This window comes from Vigna angularis, chromosome 1 (genome assembly GCF_016808095.1).
Source record: "Vigna angularis cultivar LongXiaoDou No.4 chromosome 1, ASM1680809v1, whole genome shotgun sequence".
Lineage (NCBI taxonomy): Eukaryota > Viridiplantae > Streptophyta > Magnoliopsida > Fabales > Fabaceae > Vigna > Vigna angularis.
This window is the reverse complement of record NC_068970.1, coordinates 9,629,362-9,652,100: the sequence shown is the minus strand read 5'-3', so window position 1 is coordinate 9,652,100 and position 22,739 is coordinate 9,629,362. Positions and strand designations below refer to the sequence as shown.

The following is a 22,739-nucleotide window of genomic DNA, read 5'->3' as shown; positions in this document are numbered from 1 at the left end:
CTCGTCCGGACTTAGAATGATTGCCGAGCTATGGCAGGTCATGCACTCGTGGTGACTTCTACTGCTTTGCAAAGTCGTTGCCAATGGGTTTCACCCTACCACACTCACGAGGTTAGTCCGTTATCACTCACCTTGGATCATACTGGAAGCACCCAAGACTAGGACCTCCTACTACTCCTCACGACATAGATCGATCTTCTCTAAGTGAGAAGAAAGACTATTGGAGCTTAGGATAACCCCCAAGACTGAGCTTCCATGCAAATCATTCTAAACATACTAAGGGCACCACCATGGATCCCCTCCTTGAGGATCATGGAATTACGTCCAATAACATAGGGCACCACCATGTAACCTCCCTTTGAGATCCATGGAATTACGTCCATCAACCATACTGTCACTTTAAAACTTAACTCAAGACATGAACACCCAAATACCATAATACTATCACATTGAATCCAAACATATAACCTCACCGATCATACACTATCATAGATACTTCTACACCATTCTAATAATCAAAACATAGTTCAAGGTTATCAGAAAACAGGAATAAAAAGAATAAAAACAGGTTCTGGGCAAGCCGCCCAGTGCACCAAACTCGTTGTGCGAATAACATAAACAATGGATTTTACTCACTCACATTCGCTCAGCACACCAAGCCTGTGCTCTAAGCTAAAGTCCATTCGCTCAACGTACCAAGTCTGTGCGCTTAGCTAAACTGAAAATTCTGCTACACATTATCAGACCCTAAACCCTCGCATAGCGCCCCAAATTCGCTATTCGAATTAAACTAGCATTTTCCCAGGAAACCACCATTCGCACAGCGCCCAGATTCGCTATGCGAATCACCAAACAGAGAGCAGCACCCTCCAGTCATTCGCATAGCGCACCAGCTCGTACAACGAATGACTCAAATAGAGAGCACCATCAGCAGGGACTCGCTATGCGAGACCATTCACATAACGAGTCTACATAATCTGCATAACGCAAATTCTACAGAATTATGCACTAAAACACCCCCTTACCATTTCTAGGCCTTATCTCCAATTCCTAACACCTCTAATTCATGTTTTACACCTAATTAAACTTGTCTAGATGTTCCTAAACGTTCCTACTACAATTCTAACTTGATTACAACTCAACTTTTTCTCCTCAACATCAATTTCCACAACTTGAGGACCCTAAACCCAATTCTAACACTTTGCACCTATTTGGAGCACTTTGGTGACTCAAACAAGTCACAATACACTTGCTAAGACTGCCCCAACAGACCACGATAGTTCCTGACCACTACTTCTCAAAATCACTACCTCACTTCCTTTATAATAACCTAAAACACTATCAAAACTCAAAATTTTCTATCTAACCAAAGTTATAACAGATTTCACACTTCAAACACTTCCAATCTGATCAATTATAGCAATTTAAACTCATCCAAATCAATTCCAAACATCACAACACAGTTTCATAGATTTGAGTTTCAGCACAAACCACACCATAAAATTAAGACCTCAAATACCACTCTAAAAGCACACCAATTCAAATTTCAACATACATACATATCATACCACAAATTTAAAGAAGTATTCCAGCTCTCCTTACCTCAAAACTTCACAGCCCAGCTCAAAGACTCACCTTAACCTTGAGTTGTGAGAAACCTAGACAGCACCCTACACACCACCACTTGGTGATCAAGAACAACTCTTAGAGTTAGAATCGGACAGGAAATGCAAGAGAGGAAGCATAAGACGCATGCAACCAGCAGAGATTGCATGGTTTAGGTCCAAAACAGCGAAGGAAAGGGAAAAACAGCTTACCGGTCCGAATGAAGAAAGTGATCAGTCAGTTGTGGAGTCCTCTACGCTGCGGATACTTGGGCACCACCTGATTGGAAATCAAATGGTTCAGATAGGAGGAATGGTAGAGAGAAGGCATATGAACTTGAAGAACTGAGTTCTAGAGAGATAGAAGGATTTGGCTAATAAACCAGGATGTTCTAAAATTATATTTATACTGGTGAATATGTTTTAACAATAAAATATAGTTTCATTAACATAATACACCTATCAGCTTTCTAATTCTAATTTTTCAGGTTCTCACAATAATAATTTAAAAATAATAAAATTCAAATATGAAAGAGTTTTATTATTTTAAAACATATTATTTTTTTAAAAATAACTTTTTTAGACTTTTTTTAATTTTTACAAGAACCGGTAAGATTAACAACTGTCTTTTTCTACTCCTTTTCCGTAATTCTCTCACTTTTATTTTGTCTCTCATCGTTTGTCTCATGCGTACTTTTCTCCTTATTTTTTGTTGTTGTTCTTTTTTTGTTAAGAACTGGGCTTTTTACATTTTAAAAAAACTAGTTCTATGTATAGTAGGGGTGTTGCTCCCTCCACCACCCCAAGTGCTTCTGCACCTCTCCACTACTTTTTTTATTCCAAAAATACTCTACATCTTCTCACTATTTTCTTTTATTCCAAAAATACCTTACACCTCCCCAGTATCTTCAACAATCTTTCTCTTTCTCTCTCTGCATTAATGGAGCATTCATATGGCTTAGATTTAAACTTGATATATTACAAAATATAAATTTCAGGAAACTTCAATATTAGTGCTTCTACCACTTCCATTTTATAAACTTAAAAGTTAGATGCAAATACAAAATAATAAACACAATAATATTAATAGTAAATAATATATTATTATTATTATTATTATATACTAACTTTATAATGACGAAAGAACTAAATAAATTTCAAATCTTTAACAAATAACTTTTCTTTTATATTTAAGTATTTAATAATATTTTTATATTATTTATCTAATAAATTAAATACTTTATTCAAGTTATTTGAGTCAAACATGTTGGTAAGTTAAAACATAATATAATGTTAAAAATTATAGATATTAAATGTAAAAAAAACACACATATATATAAACATTTTTTTAGAAATTTAGAACAAAATTTTACCATTTGTTAAGTAATTTGAAGAAAAAAAAATATTGAACAGTGAAAATAAGATTGAATCAAACTTATTTAAGGAAAAATGTAAATAAAATTTTGCAATGTATCACAAGTTTAAATCTGAGCCATGTGAATGTTTCATTAATGTAGAGAGAGAAAGAGAAAGATTGTTGAATATAGTTGGGAGGTGTAGGGTATTTTTGGAATAAAAGAAAATAATGGAGAGATGTAGAATATTTTTGGAATAAAAAAAAATAGTGGGTAGATGCAGGAGCACTTGGGGTGGTGGAGGGAGCAACACCAGTGTAGTAGTCATATCAACTCTTTCCAACAGTGCAAATGAGATAAACTTTATTTAATTTTAAAATAAATAAAAATACTGTCATGCACTCAATTTTTTTATATTTATTTAATATTATAGTTTCTTTTTCTTTTTTGAAAAATACAAAATTATTATTTTCATGATTATTTTATTTTTATAATATGTGTCAATGTAGCAAATAAGGCAGATATGCAAATTAGTCCCTCTGTTTTTTTAGATGGATATGTTTCTTACGATAATCTTTTTATAATAAAACTGTTTTATTATGTAAACTGTGAATCGAAATTAAAAGTTAACCCTTAACGTTTACATGTATAGTTTGAATTTTTAATACTTTTTTTTTTCCTTTTACGTTTATGTCTTTTGTTTTCTGCACTTTCTTTTCGAATTGATATTTATTAGAATGTTGTTGGTTTAATTTTATTTGGGATGTTATTAATAAGGAAAGAAGGATGACGACACATACATCAATAATAGAGCTAGAGCTTTTTATTTTACTTGGGTTTTCTTTCTCATTTTTTTTTATTGTGCAATAATAACGAAAACACTATTGGAGTAAGGGTTTGATTTCCTGCGAAGAAATGGTGGTGGTTTGAAGATTCAATTTTCTGTTGGCTTTGACTATATTTTTTTTTTTCTTGAGTGACAAAATCAAAATCGAAATTCATTTCTTACATTGGTTCATGTTTTCCAAAGAAACACTGTAACATCCCGATTATATAATAATCAATATTATATAATAAGGACGTTAACATTCAAATATAGAGAACAGTCGGAAATTTGACGTGTAATTAAATGTAATAAATTACAGTCATCCAAACAAAAGAAACTGGAAATTCAAACTTGAACAATTGAAAGGATTAAACACTACAAGTGTTCAATCAATAAATTCTAAGGAGACTATTCTGCAAAATCAACAACCTCCAGCTATTGCTCCAAGGGAAACTCCGCGACAACATCTGCTCCCATCCAAGTGGATGATCATCGCCAAAGAAACATACCCAAACAGCACATAACAAAAACAATGCAAGGGTGAGCTAGATATAAAAACATGTTATACAGATAGAACAGTTAAATTCAATGTTTTCATACTTAGATTCGTATAAAAGAACAATTAGAGCAAATTCATTAAACCATAATTCCATCCACTCATACAACATGCAAAAGTCATCCAAACATGGTAAACCAACATTACAATACTTGTTACTTTATACCCCGACTTGTTACTTTATAGACCGACTCGTTACTCCATAGACAGACTCGTCCGGACTAGAATGAATTTTGTGTAGCTTCGATGTTCGTGCACCCGGGTGATGTAGTAACTGGAACTCTCATCAGCTGCCACCCGAGGTTAGTCCTATCTGTCCCGATACCCTAGGACTAGGACCTCCTGCCGTTCCCACACATGACGTACCCCCTCTACGTGAGGACGAGTACTCACGGAACATCAGGATGAACAACCGGCTAAGCTTCCCACATTCATTCTTTACACCAACTGATCTCACCGAGAGATCTAAATTTCCGATTCAATCCGACCATTTTAAATCTCATGATATTTCTTTTGGATCAACAATGTACATCATAAACCACTTACAACCATACCCTTTCAACCAATCTTGATTACATGAACATGCATTCATAAATTGCAACCGAAATATTTAAATAACATAATTTACTGTTACTTTGAATCTTAACCCCAATTATGAAAAATCAGATACCACCATATTATCCCAACATATCTCATACATTCACATAATTCATGTCATAGATAATATTCCAAACATTGGTACACATAATTCAATCCGAAAGCAAAGGAACTTAAAATTCAACATATTTGTAAAATACTATTTTGACGAGTACTGTTCACTGGACACTATTGGACGAACGCTCACTCAATTTAAGGACGAACGCTCACTCAATTAAAGGACGAAAATCAATGTGTTAAGGACGAACGCTTCACTATTTGGACGAACGCTCCACATTTTGGACGAACGCTCAACAATTTGGACGAACGCTCCACAATTTGGACGAACGCTCCACTATTGGACGAACGCCAACTATTTGGACGAACGCTCATATATGCAACTTAAGGACGAACGCACATACTATTTATTTAAGGACAACGCTCACTGGACGAACGCTCATTGGGAAGGACGAACGCTCTCTGGACGAACGCTCACTGGGACGAACGCTCGCGGAGAAGGACGAACGCTCTCTGGACGAACGCTCACTGGGACGAACGCTCACGGAGAAGGACGAACGCTCTCTGGACGAACGCTCACTGGGACGAACGCTCACTGGGAAGGACGAACGCTCTCTGGACGAACGCTCACTGGGACGAACGCTCACTGGGAAGGACGAACGCTCTCTGGACGAACGCTCACTGGGACGAACGCTCACGGAGAAGGACGAACGCTCTCTGGACGAACGCTCACTGGGACGAACGCTCACTGGGAAGGACGAACGCTCAAAAGCACGGACGAATACCATTTGATCACTAAGAGGACGAATACTGTTTGGACGCTCACTTAATAGGCCGAACACTATCAGATTACAAAGAATACTGTTTGAATGAACGCTCAATAAGACGAACACTATCAGATTAAACACGAAGAGACCGAACGTATATAGGCAAATACTACAAAACCGAACATGTAATTACTGTTTGGACGAATGCACATACAGTCAATACTATGAGACCGAACGCTAAAATAGGATTAAAGGACGAACGTTGACGTTCGCTGAACAAAACCGAACGCTCTTAACAATAGGACGAACGTTAACAAAACCATATGGACGAACGTTAGCTATTTTGGACGAACGTTAGCTATTTTGGACGAACGTCCAATTTGAAATCAAATTGGACGAACGGCGTTTCTGCAGAATTCTGCAGAATCGCGTGCAGTGTTCCAGAACTCAGAAACTTCATTTTTCAACTCAAAAATACCCAGATTTGCATCAACCACAGCATCATTCAACAATCAAACGAATAAAATCTAACTCCCCTTACCTCTTGAAGACCTCCTAGCAAATCTTGAACCAAGAAATACAAGTGTCTGGATCTCCTTCCAACTCCAAAGTTCTTCACTTCTTCTCTCCCAGCAACTTTCAAACTCTCTTCCTTCATTTCGGCTTTTCCTCCTTCCATCCTCTCTGTTTGCTCATTCCTTTATGCCCTCCACAAGTATTGTTGCAGACCGTGACAACATTCAAGCTGGACTAAGAAGTGTTGTTCTTCATTACTGTGCAAACCTCTTCCTTCTTCATTCTCCATATAAGAACGTGACTTCTCTGCTGGTGCTGGTCCAAGCTGCTGCCATGGCTTTGCTGGAACGTGGCCTCCGTCTGCTGCTGGACTGTGTTGATGGAGCTGCTGTCGCTACTGGATCAGCTGGCTGGTGGACGTATGTGCTCCTCCTTCTTCACGGTGGCATATCCATACACATCCCATCTCTCTTCCGCGCATGCTGTAATGGAGATAGTTGGACTCCTCTTCTTCCGTTTTGGTGGCTCGGTGTGTGCTTCCTTGCCGTCGCCATGCAGCTCTTTAAGGGCTCTGAGCTCTTCCATTTCCAGATTTTGCAGCAAGCCTATTGCTCCTCCAGATGCAGCACCGAACACCCCTCTCAGAGATATGGCAGCAAGAATTCTACTCTTCCCGAAGTTCAGAACCAACACCCCATGAATCCATGGCTTCTTACTTTTAAGGGAAAACAAATAAATTGGACCCTCCACTGCTGGAAGAACCACAACCGTTCCCTTCTACTCCTTGGTGCAGTGTCCATTAACGAAGGAGATGATGGTGTCTCCCTTAGTGGCTGAAGCACTCCAAAGTGGGAAGACCCACTACCCATTTTGATGCTGCCGAAAGAATGGAGCCCCCACCACTTACAGTTGCACCATCTGCTGTTAGATAACCGCCCCTCCCTCTTCCAGAAACGTGTAGCCACCCACATGAGGCCCACCTCCACCACAATTCTTTTCCAAAGAATATACGGTCCTTACAAACACTACAATAAAATGAATAGTTATGAACTTTGTCACTTTAGAGTGATTTGTATTAAAAGAATTTATTTATAAAGTTGAAGAATAGTTAATGAATAGAAAAGTTAATTTTAGGATAAGGCGAATTTAATTGAGTTAAATAGATTCAAGAGTATCCAAATTCTAAGAGTATTCAATACCATTGAATATGTAAAGTTTAATTTTTTTTTATGTTTCTAAATATTTATGCTAAGTTTGACTTTCCTAGTCACAAACTCTTCTTTTATCCATCAAAAAATTTTATATGATACATGACATTGCTAAGTTAAAACAAACTAAAAAATATTAATTTTATTATAATTTTTTTTATCTGTATCAAACTTGACAATGTTCAATATAAATGAACACATTTAAGTCTAACTCAGAATAATATTCAACATAAATTTACGTTGGACACTACCATATTCAATGTAAATTTTGTATCATGTATTTTACATAGAATGTAAATTTATGTATCTACACTAACTTTGGACTTATGTCTAACATAAAAAGTTTAAAATAATTAACGTTAAAGATATTTGTTATTTAAATAAACTTGTTTAAACCCACACTTAAGCATGCAATCAAGCAAATAAAAACATTTAACTCAATTACGGTATTGTATGACCACATGGTCATGCTTACGTGATAGACTGTATGATCATCACATGAGACACCGAACGGTTAAATCACTGTGAGATGATCATTAAAATTAATTACTTCAAAGCAAAGTGTGATTACCATCAATTAGATTATGATTAGATTACCGTTAATCTAAAGTTCATTATAAAAACTATAAATACATGTTTGAGGTAAAAAAGATAGATGATTGCATTTAATATGCATTAATTATTATAACTGTCAAACAATCACTAATTTTGGCATCAGACTACCTTCTGCAGGTAACTTCTAAATTTGATTGAATGAACATCTAAGATAAACCTAGCGAAGACTAGAGGTGTGTTTACTTGAGGGAGTGGATTTGAAGAAGAGGAAGTGAATGAATTTTAGAATAAATTGTGTTGTTTTTTTAAAGAGATTTGAAGGTGATTAAGAATGAATTAGAAAGTAAAGTTTATAAAAAGTTTGTGTAGGACATGACCTAGATAAAAAAATGTTTTAATAGATAGAAAATGAATATTACTAAATTGTCCTTAATTATAATAGTAATATAAAATGATATTTAAGAGTAATATTATATATATATATATATATATATATATATTATAAAATATATATTTAATTAGTTTAAATTAAATTTAAAGAAAAAAGAAAAATATATTAACGAACTACAACACAAAACTTAAAAAAAATCATATGAACCATGTGGGATAGGTAAAATATGCACCATAGAATTCGTTCACCAAAGAATCTGATTGCCCCCAACCCATAGAACTAATGCAACTTCATGAACCTGTAATGGAAAATAATATATGAATATTTTTGTAAAAGCGTATAACCTCCACATATTTCATTCGTAAATCCTCTCTTCATAATATTTTACCTATCCACAAATCATCGTCCATGAATCATCAAATACAAACATATAATCACCCACAATTTCTTTCCTTCTAACAATAAATATACCAAAACAAACACACCCTGAAACTTGGACAATAAAACATACATTACAGTGTAAAAGATATAACATCGACTCCATCATCAAAACAATTCCTATTAGAAAAATTATTATTATTATAGCATCGATCGAAATATCAGAGTTAAAGAAAACTTTACATAATCTCTAAAGGTCACAAGCTTCATATTTAACAGTTTATGGTTGTATTTTTTTAATATTGATTTTTTTTATCGACATTTTTTTTAATTTGATTATATAAATTCTATAACGTTTATTAAAAGTAAAAGTTAGATAACTACGGAAAAATAAAAAAGAAAGGAAGAACGAGGAGAATTGGACCACTATAAAGACAAGCTGAAGCAAACCTAACATATACATGTGAAAACAACCGTAAGAATCAAAGATTTTCTGGTGAAAGTGATTTCATCTTTTATGGTATTCGATTTTATCCGCAACACCGTGGACAAACAGTATCGAACTGTAAGAATCTTAGCACAAATTTCTGGCTTCTCTTATTTAAGCATGACGTGAATAGTATGGTCCGCTTTTTAAGTCTGTAGTGCAATGATTTTATTTTAACCAATTTAATGCAACTTTAATTTTTCCATAAATTAATGCAAATCACATTAAAATAAAGAAGAATTTTAGTTAAACAACGAAAGCAGACATCAATTCAGTTTGACACTAAAAATAGACTCAAATTTTAGTTACTCCTAAAAATAATACTTTCGTTTTAATTATTAAAACAAAGTGACTTTAATCGATTACAAAATTATTTTAATTAATTAAAATAGAGTCAGCATGATAACTTTGAGTTTTAAACGATCTTAACATATTAAAATGTCATGTTAATATATTAAAACGTTTTTTCTTGTATTTCTAGCAAATTTAGGAACATTTTTATCTATTAAAGCATAACTGTAACTGCAAGTCATAAAGGACCACACAATATTTTTAAAAGCTTTTGCAACTTAATAAATGATTAAATCAAGATTAAGGAAGTACTTACAACACGATTAAAACAAAAAATTACAACTAAAATCTTAAAACAAACACAAAAATAACATCTTCAACAGTACATAAAACTTAACATATTATGATTGAAAACATCAAATGTAATCTTCAAACTTACAATCATCAAATCTTTAAATTTCGAACTTTTATATAAACACACTTCCCGCAACATTGAATTTCAACTATTTCTTTTTTATGACTCAAGAATTTGACTTGAGATTTTATATTGATATAAAATAATAAATATTAACCGATTTAGTGAAGTTAACAAATATATCATAAAACCAATACCAGAAAGTCAAACATATAGTATTGTATGTTCTATTTACTACATAACTATTAACTATCAATGACTTTACCATAAACTCTGTGAGTAACTGTTCACTGTTCACGTCTAATCAATTTTCCTAATTGTCTTAAATTGCAAAAATACATTTCTCGTGTTCAGTAATTTTAAAAATTAAAAGTGTAGAAAAACTTTTGAACATGAATTTGGTCATAGGTGGTGAATAGAAGATTTATTATTTAAAAACATATTTTTATTTTATTTATTTAATATGATAAATAATTATGTTTTGATAAGAATAACATATCACTCTTTTAATCTTGTAATAAATATTTATGATTTTTATTTTCTCAAAGATGTTAGTTCATAATAATAATAATAATAATAATAATAAAAAAGCTAATTATTTCTTAAATGTAACATATTTGGACTCGGGGCAACTAAAGAATGAGGTTAAAATGGCCGGTGAACAGTGGTTCTAATTTCATGGATCCATGGCCCAACTTATACCAGCTCTATATTTCCAGGGCGAGCGCTTCATCTTACACCTCCAACATCTCATTCTGCACCTCCGAAAATTTCATTTTTAACCTTCTGACATCCTGCACCTCCAACTTTTTTAAAAATTTTATTTATTCTCTTTCTTATTAAAGATATTTTAATAACTATTCTTTAATTTTCTTCTCTTTCTTATTAAAGACACTCTACACTACCTTAAAAATAATTCTAATTTAATTTAAAATTTAAATATTATTTAATATAATTTTATATTTTAATAATTATTAAAATATGATTTATATTATAGTAATAGCTATATTAAAAAAATAAAAATAAAATAATTAAAATAAAAATAAAATAAAATAATAATAATAATATAAAATTTGACTTAATATATTCAAATATATTAAATTATATTAAAATATTAAAATAAATTAAACAATTATTAAATTGAAAATAAAAACAAATTTTTTTAAAAATTTATTTATCGGATATCCATATCTGATTATAAATTTATCGGAGTTAATATCCGACTAACGTTTCTAAAATTTTGTTTCTTATTTAAATTTTAATAATTATTTAATTTAATTTAATATAATTTAATATATTTAAATATATTAAATGTGATTTTTAATATAATTTTTATTTTTATTACTTTTACTCTTATTTTAGTTATTATTAGTTTTATTTTTTAATAAAAATATAAATCATATTTTAATAATTATTAAAATATAAAAATATAATAAATAATGCTATAATTTTAATTAAATTAAATATTGATTAAATTTTAAATAAAAAACAAAACTGATTTTCGATAACAAGTTTTTAAAAAATTTTGTTTTTATTTTTAATTTAATAATTGTTTAATTTATTTTAATATTTTAATATATTTTAATATATTTGAATATATTAAGTCAAATTTTATATTATTATTATTATTTTATTTTTATTTTTATTTTAATTATTTTATTTTTATTTTTTAATATAGCTATTACTATAATATAAATCATATTTTAATAATTATTAAAATATAAAATTATATTAAATAATATTTAAATTTTAAATTAAATTAGAATTAATTTTAAGGTGGTGTAGAGTGTCTTTAATAAGAAAGAGAAGAAAATAAAAAAATAATTATTAAAATGTTTTTAATAAGAAAGAGAATAAATGGAATTTTTAAAAAAGTTGGAAGTGCAGGATGTCAGAAGGTTAAAAATAAAATTTTTGGAGGTGCAAAATGAGATGTTGAAGGTATAGGATGAAGCATTCTTCCAGAACATCATTCTCAAACCCAAAAGAAGAAAAAATATTTGCGTTTAAACAATAAACAAGACTGTTATATTTATTTGTGGAAATAAATTTAAAAGATTTCAATTTTTTTAAATTAGAAATAACTTTCTAAGAAGGCTTTGATTTTAGAGAACAATTTTGAGAATTTTCAGAAAAAAAGTTTTGGTAATTTATAATTTAGGTTAAATATAAACTTGTAATTTCAGTTAATATGATTAAATTCAAATTAATTAAGTTGAGTTATTTTATTTTATTTTTAGATTTGGTCAAATTTAATCTAATTCAATTTAACTCGATTTTTTATGGGTTGGATAAGAACATTTTATATGCAAAACCTAAAATCGACCAAAGTTATTAAACAACACAATAATAATAATAATCTAAACTATTCATTAAATTATTTAATTATTCAAATACTAAATAATATAATATTTTTTATAAATTAATGTAAAAGATAAAAAAAGTGAAATTATAATGATTTTACTTAAACTCACCCCTGAGCACAATCTTGCGAAGTAAGATATTTATTTATAATATGTTTGATTGGATAATCCATTTTAAAATTTGAAATGAACCAATGGAAGCATTCTATACTAATTAAACATAGCGGTAAAGTGATGTTTTTAATTTTTGGGAAAGCTTTGGAAAACATAAAATAACACATTATAAAGGTCTATAAGGTTTTTGAAATTAGTTTTTAAAGACAAAAAATTATTATTGAAAATTGTAGTAATTTAATAATACAGAAACTGAACAAATCTTTGAACATTGAGTAATTGATTAAAAAATTTAATAGAAACCTGAAGAATTTCTTTTCCCAATGCGTCTTCAACATTAATTTAACTATGTATGGTAACATTTGAGAAAGTTTTTAAAACTGAAAATAATACTGTTTAGATCCTTATTAAGTGGATAAGATGTAATTTTATTTTTCTTATGTTTGGTAATGTGGTAAGTCTTAAAGCTTTTTAGTTTATTGGACTTTTACTAAAATTAAAATTAATCAACAATAAAATAATCTGATAGGTTTTTTATGTAAAAAAAAGGACTTCCACACGATAGACTCTGAAAGTCAGATAAACTTTCTAGATTATACATTTTCAAAATAAAAAATAACTTTCGAATTATATAATAAAAGAAATTATTGTAAAAATAAATAACTTATAGATTATATAATTAAAAGTAAAACAAATTTTCTAATTTTAAATAAGAGAAATTAGAGATTTTCATATTTACAAGAATGAAAAAAATGAAAATACAAAAAGAAATCTGTTTTTAGTTTAATAAACATTTTATAAACGATAATTTTTTAATTTAAGATATATATGCATTTTAATATTCAAATTTACAATTATTAGTCAAATAAATATCAATTAATTTATTTAATATTCATATGATAAAAGAATATTGATAACGCTTAATTAAGTTTCCATTGCATTGCGTATATGAGAGTCACATTTATTTATTTATAAAGAAAGACCAACATGGAAAATTTCACTCCATACACTTATTATTAAAATATCAATTACTTAAAATTATGATAAAATATTAAAAATTATAATTAATATGATTTAATAATTTTATATAATCTAAAATTAATTATAACCGGTATCAATTTATTTTTGTTGTCATATTATTTTATAAAATGAAAAGATTCTCTGAGAGAAGCTAAATCTGGCGGTGAACGGTTGTTGTGCGAAGAGGGTGACCAGCCACTCTAAGTACAACAGTGTGAATAGTTTCATCAAATAGTTAGAGTTATGTTCTAAAATCAACTCCCTGCACAGAAATTTCTAATTTCAAATGGATTGGTTTTCTCAACTCTGTGTGGCTGTCTCCATTGCGTTCGTAATCGCATTCAGAGCTCACAGGAAGAAATCCCTCAGCAATTCTGGCGCTATTGCAGGGTTCTTCGTCATGGCTCTTCACATTTTTGCGGGATACAGGTTATTTTTCTTCACCCTTCTCCTCTTTTTTGTTCTGGGGTGCTCCAAAACAATAATCTTTGTGTTTCCTTGGTTTATGGGTCGTCAAGGTTTGGGGCTGTGCTGCTTGCCTTCTTCTTTTCTTCGTCCGCTCTCACAAAGTTTGGAGAGGATAAGAAACGAACACTCGATTCTGAATTCAAAGAAGGTGGACAAAGAAATTGGTGAGTTCTTACTTTTTTGTCTGCATGGAGGTTTTTGATTTTGAATATCTTTGTGAAAGTTCAACTGGTTGTGTGTTTTTCAAGTTAGGAATGATTGCTTCCCTATTTGGATGTATTATTCTGTGGAGTTACCCATATGATGATTGAGATATTTCTTTGGTGTCGCTAAGTTAAGGAAATGTTGGAAGTTTCACGTTTACCCGTGATAAGGACACTTTAAGGAGCATTTAAGTGATTGCAAACCTCTCTCTTTACCTGTTTTCCGAGGTTGTCATAGTCATGAATTAAAGGTTATTATTTGTTAGATAAATTGTTTCAGCGAGTTATTATTGAATTATCTAATGTCTAGTTATATATATACACCAGATGAATCATTTTACAAGTGGATTCTTTTGATAGAGTTAGGTTTAAAATCTTTCTTACCGGGATGACTTTGGGGTTTTTTCTTTCTCTATAAAATCTTTCACATAAAAGTTTGTCATTTTAGTTTTTACCTCTATGTACGAGGATCCCAACGTTATCCCTACTTAGTTTTTGTCTTTTGTCTAAATATTCCTTGTTTTTCTATCTTTCAGGATACAAGTTCTGGCCAATAGTGGCATTGCCTCGGTTCTTGTTATAGCTATATGGGTGCTTACTGAAGGCCAGGATAAATGTTTGAACTCCAAAGACTCACCTTTGATCACGACTCTCATTGGTGCTGTTATTGGCCATTATTCCTGTTGCAATGGGGATACTTGGTCTTCGGAGCTTGGAATTCTCAGTGAAGATAAGCCCCGTCTAATCACAACCTTCAAGGTGAATAATGTCTTGGTCAAAGTCCTTTATTCTTCCGATCATTCTGTCCATATTTGGTGTTTTCTTCTTTAGTTCAACTTATTCATGAATGTTTGTCATTAAGTCTTAGGAATTTTCCTCAATTAATGTGTTTGGTAGTTGATGTTACAAGCTCCATTTCCCATAATCTTGGCCATTTTCTTGAAAGTCACCCTTGTTCAATTTGGATTAAAATTCAATTTTGGTCATCCTAACCGTGTCAGACACACTCCCTTATTCAACACAACCGAACCCTTGTATTCTCCTAACTTCATTCTGCAGATTTTGTACATTTTATACAAATACAAACAAAAATAGAACGATAGAATTTTATTAGTTGATGCTAACTTTTAAAACATTGGTTGTTATCTTTTAATTAAAGATTTGTACTTAAATGCTAGTTTTATATGTTGCACTATGCCCATGTTGTGTCTTCCAATTTCTAAATTTTGTCATATCCCTTGCCGATGTTTTATCCGTGCTCTCAGTTTAATCTTTTGTTGTTATTTTTTTTGCAATCTAGTTGCTCTCAGATCAAATTCACACCTATTAGTCCCTCAATGGACCACCTGATTCTGAGAAATATGGAATGTAGCCAAATTTAGCCTCGTTTTGATATATTATTAGAATAGTCTTTACAAGGTTAAGTTTAGCTTTATGTTAGTGATAAATTGCTAAATAGGGTGACATGTACTAGACGGACACTGTAGCATATGATTCTAATGATGATAGCTAGTTATTCCATCTGGCTCGCTTTACTATGGAATTGAAGGATTAAATGTGAAACTTGCTTACTGAGGGACTAAATTGAGACTAAAAATAGGTTAATGAGGGAAAATACGACTTTTGTCAAATATTCAACCTAACCATTTCATGAGTGATGGAAGTGAGTATAACTGGAGGCCACCCTTGGTGGGGGCATTGGGAGCACTTAAGGGTGATCAATGATGTTACAATGTCATTAACATTCACATTGTAGGGTAATGCAACAACCCTGCCCTTAATATGCCATGAATAGGGATATTATTCTAACACCCATATCAGTTTCATTCCTAGAAATGACAAATTCGTGAAATTTATTTGAGGTCTGAAACCTCCAGGGGATTTTAAGATTCTGGGCCTCCCTAAATTATTTCTCACATTCTGTTCTTATGGCATCCGTGTAAAAGGCATGTGGCTTATTGCATAGTGGGTCTTTAAGTAGAAAATTCAGATAGAATGTTGCTACTGAGTTTCAGAAATTGTGGTTACAAATTCATTTCTTTTGATTATCAGCATGTGAAGAAAGGTACAAATGGTGGTGTGACAAAAACAGGAATTCTCGCAGCTGCAGCAGCTGGAAGCTTCATTGGATTGTCGTTTGTTCTTCTGAGTTTCTCAACTACAAGATGTGAGTCTAGTACAGTTTTTAAGCAACTACTGGTCTTACCCATTGCCACCCTTGCAGGACTATGTGGAAGTCTCATTGACTCTCTCTTGGGTGCAACCTTGCAATTCAGTGGATTTTGTTCTGTTCGCCGCAAGGTAAATTTACTTACACCACCTATAAAGAATACTCTTCACATTTAGCATAATGCTTGAATTTCTATATTGTTGCATTGAGTTTGTTGAACAAATCTTCAAATTAGTGGGAGATGATTACTGGGGCAAAGTTACCATGATAAAAGGCACCATGAAACCCTCCTATATTAATTTAGATATCTGATACTTGAAATTTCTCACACGATTTTGTAGGTTGTTGGAAAGCCAGGACCAACAGTGAAAAAGATTTCTGGTTCCAATGTTCTTGACAATAATGCAGTGAACTTTGTGTCAATACTGTTGACCTCATTTTTTACTGCAATCGCTTGTTGGTACATTTTCTGAAGTCATCAAAAGAAGCAATTGTGGCCATAAGGTCCCAGAGTTCAAAAACTTGTGACTCTGGTGTTAGACTGTATTCTCATTCTTCAATCGGTAATGTGGATTGCATCAACATTTGATTCACAACAATATATGATTCTAGAATACAGTCAATCTTTTATTTTCTTTGGTGGAAGGAGGCGACATTTTTAGCATATGATAGTTTATTAATTTACCGTCCATATCAAAGAAACACTTGCCATCGTGAAATTATTTTGTTGTCAGCAAAAGCAGCAAAAAGGGTCATGCATTAGCTGGTTATTGTTGCACAGTTAAACAGCATGCCTTGTACTTATGCATATAGTTAGAATAGGTTTTTTATTGTGGTAACGAGAAATAGAGTTAGTAACTATTAGAAAGATTATATTGTTCATCTTTATTATTCTCACTCTTAGTAAAACAAAATAATTTTCAAGCTCTTACCTTGAAATATAGTCGATGGTAGTATGTAGTCGGCAGTTTCTTTTACTGACCCATTAATTTAATTTTATTTAGAGGATGTATTTTGAAATGTAAATTTTATATTTAAAATATATAATTTAGAATATAATTTTTTGTATTTTAGAAAGTATAATTTGAAATATAAAAATTGCATTTTGAATTTTACAATGCAGAACGTACTTTTAATCTTGTATTCTGCATAATGTAAAATATATAAAAAAAATGTATTTGGGATGGTATATTTTGTAGTACAAAAATTTATGGGATGTAGAAAACTAGTGGCTTATATGAGATATGGTTAATACTTTTTATTTGTACATCACCTTATTATTATTAACTACACTCTTGTAAAAAAGAAACTAGAATAAAAAAGTTTCTTCTAGAATGTTTAGTTTAGAAAAAAAAATTAAGATGAATTACATGTTTCAAAAAACTAAAAATGCATTTTATGTTACGAGAAATTTATTCTTAGAATTTTATTATAAAAATTCTATTTCAAAAATTTTCTTTCAGAATAATGTTTTCGAAATTCTAAAAGAAACGTTTCAGAAAAGATAAATCAAATATTCGAAGAATAAAATAATTATGTTAAAAACTTGATTGTTTGAGGAGTGCAATGGAGTTTTGTTAGAGTGATAATGGCTTTTTCATACTTTCTCAATTTTCACGAGAAAACTCACCTACCCATCCTTCACTCCAAATCCATTCTAGTTGGCCTAATCAAACCCAAACTTTATATTCTAATTCTTTTAAATCCATCAACCCTAAATTGTGTGATCCAAACACGGCCTGCATAATATTTTAGTAATAGAATGAATTGTTTTCATATATTTCGTGGACCTCACATTTTACCAAATATTATCTATTTTAAAAAATAAATATTTAAAACGTTTAATAAAAGTAGTATTTTAATAAAATTATTTCAAAATTTATGTCCATTTTAATCTTTAAAACTACAAAAAGACAACTTCTCCAGGTTATTTTTTATTATCGTATTTTTCATCTCCTTTTCCTACTCTTAATCTCTAAAATTTAATTTTTAAAAACTGAAACCAAGAAACAAACACACCCTTATGTACTTCCTCCAACGACATTAAAACGTTCTTTAGTTTTCGACGTTTGAAAATGTTTTACCTACATTACTCTCGTACCAAACAGATGGAGGCATGCATGCATGCATGCATGGGACAGAACATCTAAATATAACTACTTGATGAATCTGTAAGGGTTTGGCTTTAGTTTTGTGGTAAAAAACAAATAAGCATTGTTCTGCCACTAGTAGATGTAAATTCAAAGCTGAACTCATAGAAACTGTTGAATACCATGCCTACTCAATTTTGGACCCCAAGAGGGCTCCAGTTCATCACTCTGCTCTACAATCACTATGCCTTTTGCCGACAACATAACACGATAAAGGGTCCCAAAATATTCATACTTTATTCTTCATTTATAACCATTACACATTATCACTGGAGTAACTTGCGCTAAATTAAAATATTCAACATGGAAAGAACACAAAAAATGGTACTTGTTAGGTCTATGCCTCCTTGATCATAAAGTAATTTTGCAAAAAAAAAACTTATCACAACCATAAGTCAAAAGTAACACACTCATATCAGAAAGTCTCATGTTCTTCTGTAATTATTACTTTTAGATAGATAGATACAGAGAGAAGGGAGTATATGGTCACTCTTATCTAGGGGCAGCAGCAACATAACACATCCAAACAGCACTCACAGGTCTCATAGCAGCAGAAGCAGCAGCAGAAGGCGAACAAACTGCAAGTGCAAATCCCAATGAAAATCCCCACCAGTCAAAAAATGACAGCAAAAAACAAAATAAAATTGATAACAGTACAAACTGTGAAAGAAAAAGAGAAATGATGAAGTGTCGAGAAGAATGAGAGCAACATGATGAAAATTGAATGATCTGTGTGGTAGAGTGACAACAACAATGATAAAAACAAATTTAAGAAATAAGTATACAAACCAAGCGTAAAGGCATCCCTTTTCTTGGTGGCGTCTGCGAACGTGTTCCACATAACTTGTTTCTTGGTACTGTGGAGGTGCATACATTTTTCCCCTTTCTGTGTGTTGTTGAAGTTAAATGTCGAAGGTGATGAAGTGATGCAGAATTTGAAATGTAAACTACATAAAATGTGAAACCCTAAATCAGCAATTTATTGGTAGCAAAAGGGGTTTGGGCAGTTGGTTAGGACGGTAAGGAAGGAAGTTATTTGTTATTTTGTTTTTACTTTTACTTATCAACTAAGTTTCTTCTCTGCCAACTGCCATTCAATTAATTTCTGTTCCTTCTGTGAATGTAGCACAAAACCCATTCACTCCCACAAATTCAAGGAAAATTTTAAAATATCATCTACTGAATAAAAAATAATAATTAAAATAAAAAAGTATTATCTGATAATAGATTAAAATTTTATGCGTGACTGGTCTCATTTAAATTCTTATTTTAATGTTTATAAATTCATAAATATGTTTTAAGTTTTATTTTTTATGTGATATTTTTTTAAATTTAATAATAAGTCATATAATAAAATCATAATTTATTATGATAATAATAATTATCAAAATCATACATGTTATTTCTTTTACATTAAAGATTTATTATATTTATCTTATTTATTCAAAATAAAAAAATCTTAAAAAAATTGATTTAATATGAATTTGTAATTTAAATAATCTATACGAATTAACTTGTAACTCAAACAATCAATATCTAATTAATCCGACAAATTAAATGATTTAATATAATTTTTGAAATATTAAATTTAGATTATATTAAATTAGTTATATTTGATTCAAATCCAATCTAACTTAAACATACTTAGATATAACTTTGACTTTGAAGTGCTCATTGAAATATTATGAACATAAATTAGACTATATCATAATAATAACATGAATAACAATAAGTAATAATAATAAAGATTAAATGTATTTTTGTTAAAGTAAAATATATACATTTTTTGTAACGGATTTATCAGTTACATGATCAGTAACCTAAACACCACATATGCAAATAATATTAATATGTACAAGATTAGTTTACATTCATGTAAAGTTTTTTAAAATATAATATAAACATAATTATTTGGAGGAAAATAAATTTTACAGCTATACACATATATAAAATTAGTTACATTAAAATAAAATCCTTTCTTCCGTGTAACATATATGATCGCAGTATATAGAAATAATAATCAGGATAAACTAGTATATTTAAAATATCTAAGATATCGCAAAATTTGTAATAAAATAACACGGCATCTCAATCTTAATTAGTTTTAAACAATTCATCTATTATACATATAACTTGATTGACATTAAATTATTACTTTTGCAAGAATCCTCCTGCAATGAAACTCAAATATTATGCATCTATAATATCACATTCAATATATTTTTTGCAATTTTAATTTAAGCTCCACTTTATCTATAATACGAGGTCCTAAGTCTTTATTACTACATCACTATAGTATGTTAGACGGGTTCTTTTTCATATCAAATTTTATTATAGAAATCTTCGTCAACTCATCACTTGAATATCTTCATTTATATGAGTTCAAACATATATTAAAATTTGGATAATCTCATTAAGGAATCCTTATTCGATACACGTTATAAACCATACAATAGAGCATTTTCTTCATAGAAATACTTTATACTTACCACATGCACAAACATTCAATATCTTGATCTATCCTATTTGTCCACTTTAAAAGAAACTCAATTTCCTTTCTCAAAAACTGTCACGCTTTTTAGGCAAGCTCTCTAACTCGTCCAACGGCTACCTCCTCGAGATACTTTTGCTAACGTGTTTTTGGATTGTCTAACGACAAATTCACTAAGAGCTCTCTAGATTTTTTAGCATATATTTGTCCAACAGGAACTAATTCGTCAATAATCTATCAGAGTAAAAGTCTCACATTTTTGCTTGACGAGTCCAAATCACCATTCGCTACTACATTTTTAAAAAAGAAAAAAAAATCATCTAGTGGCGGATCAGTTCGCCTAACAGCTATTATGTTCGCCTATCAACCAAGCCCTTGGAGCTATTATGCCTATATTCGAAACCGACACAGGTGGGTAGGTAGAGAATACCTGGGAGCACGAGACAACTCTCTCTAAGAACTCGACAAAATAGCCCCGTAACTTCGGGAGAATGGGTGCCTCCTCACAAAGGGGTCGTAGAGACCATGCTCAAGCGACTGTATACCCAAAACACGGGTCTCCTCAAAGTCGTAAGACCATTTATGGGGACTGACGATCCTAAGGTAGCGAAATTCCTTGTCGGAAAAATTTCGACCCACACAAAAAGCGTAATGATCTGGACACGGTCTCAACGTGGTAAAATAGACATACATGTGAAGATTCATACTAATTACGTTTGGACAGAAAGATCCTATAAAACTTCACTAGACCTCATTAGATTTCATTTTTGATCAATGAAGATTTAACTTGTTCAGGAAAGATTTAACTCACTCAATGAGTTTATTTAAAACTAGAAACCTGCAAAATATATCAGTTTTCTCAATTGACTCTAATAATTATTTTTATCTAGTTTTCAATAACACTCCAATGAATTCAATTCAACAAAAATCAACAAGAGCATATTCAATCCAAATTGGTATATCTACTCTCAAATACAACAATTCCATTTATATCAAAATGTTCTAATTTAACAAAACAAAAACATAACTAACAAATCTACTTCAATAATCTCGTCATACAAATCATACAATTTATTTAAATAACTAGCTACCCTTATTTTATTAGCATAATCTTAACACCATATGTGCTCTAATAGCACAACTCCTGCATATAGTTCTAACTATAAAAAATAAAATAAAATGATTAATAATCTAAATTCATCTTCATGGCTACAAAAGAATAGAAATTCACTTTGAAATACTTAAAGTCATAGGTGAACTCCATATAGACTACATGTTAGAGATTAAAATAATGACTTAAGAAAAATTGTAGAAATTAAACTTAATTTCTTCTCATTTCTGATAGGTTGGTTGTGTTGTCCTTTATGAAAGAGGTACCAAGGTGGATTTAAATATTCAAAGAGAATAATAATATTAAAATCTTATAGAGATAACGGAAAAGAATTTTAAAAAATATTTAAAAATATAATGATTTTTATATAATAAAACTCGACTACTATACAATTCCAATTATAGTTTCGCCTTCTAATAATATAATAATTGAGAGTCATCTCTATAAAATTATTATTACTATTTTTCTCTAAATTTTCATTTTTTTTTCAATTCCCCAAATTTTTTTTGTAACTTTTATTTCTTGAAAAATTATGAACATTTTTACACTTTTAATTAAATTTATAAATTTATAAATAAATATTATTTATTTATCTACAAGTTAAACTTAGGCACTAGAAATAGTTTTTTTTTATGGTTCAGAAGGA

The 22,739-nt window shown here is 30.7% G+C and overlaps 1 protein-coding gene and 1 non-coding gene across 2 annotated transcripts; one reads left to right on the top strand and one right to left on the bottom strand.

Moving 5' to 3' along the window:
* Window positions 1–13,636: 13,636 nt before the first annotated feature.
* Window positions 13,637–17,090, top strand: LOC108329665 (protein PGR). Its single transcript, XM_052873563.1, has 5 exons — window positions 13,637–13,929; window positions 14,019–14,132; window positions 14,708–14,930; window positions 16,224–16,472; window positions 16,683–17,090. Exons 1-5 carry the CDS (start codon window positions 13,787–13,789, stop codon window positions 16,812–16,814), a joined length of 861 nt encoding a protein of 286 aa, XP_052729523.1. The 5' UTR covers window positions 13,637–13,786; the 3' UTR covers window positions 16,815–17,090.
* A 1,617-nt stretch (window positions 17,091–18,707) lies between these two features.
* LOC108340745 (uncharacterized) lies at window positions 18,708–19,503 on the bottom strand. The gene is made up of 2 exons (XR_008247221.1): window positions 19,281–19,503; window positions 18,708–19,069 (listed from the first exon to the last, which is right to left on the bottom strand). It is a non-coding gene; the product is annotated as an uncharacterized LOC108340745 (transcript).
* Window positions 19,504–22,739: the final 3,236 nt, after the last annotated feature.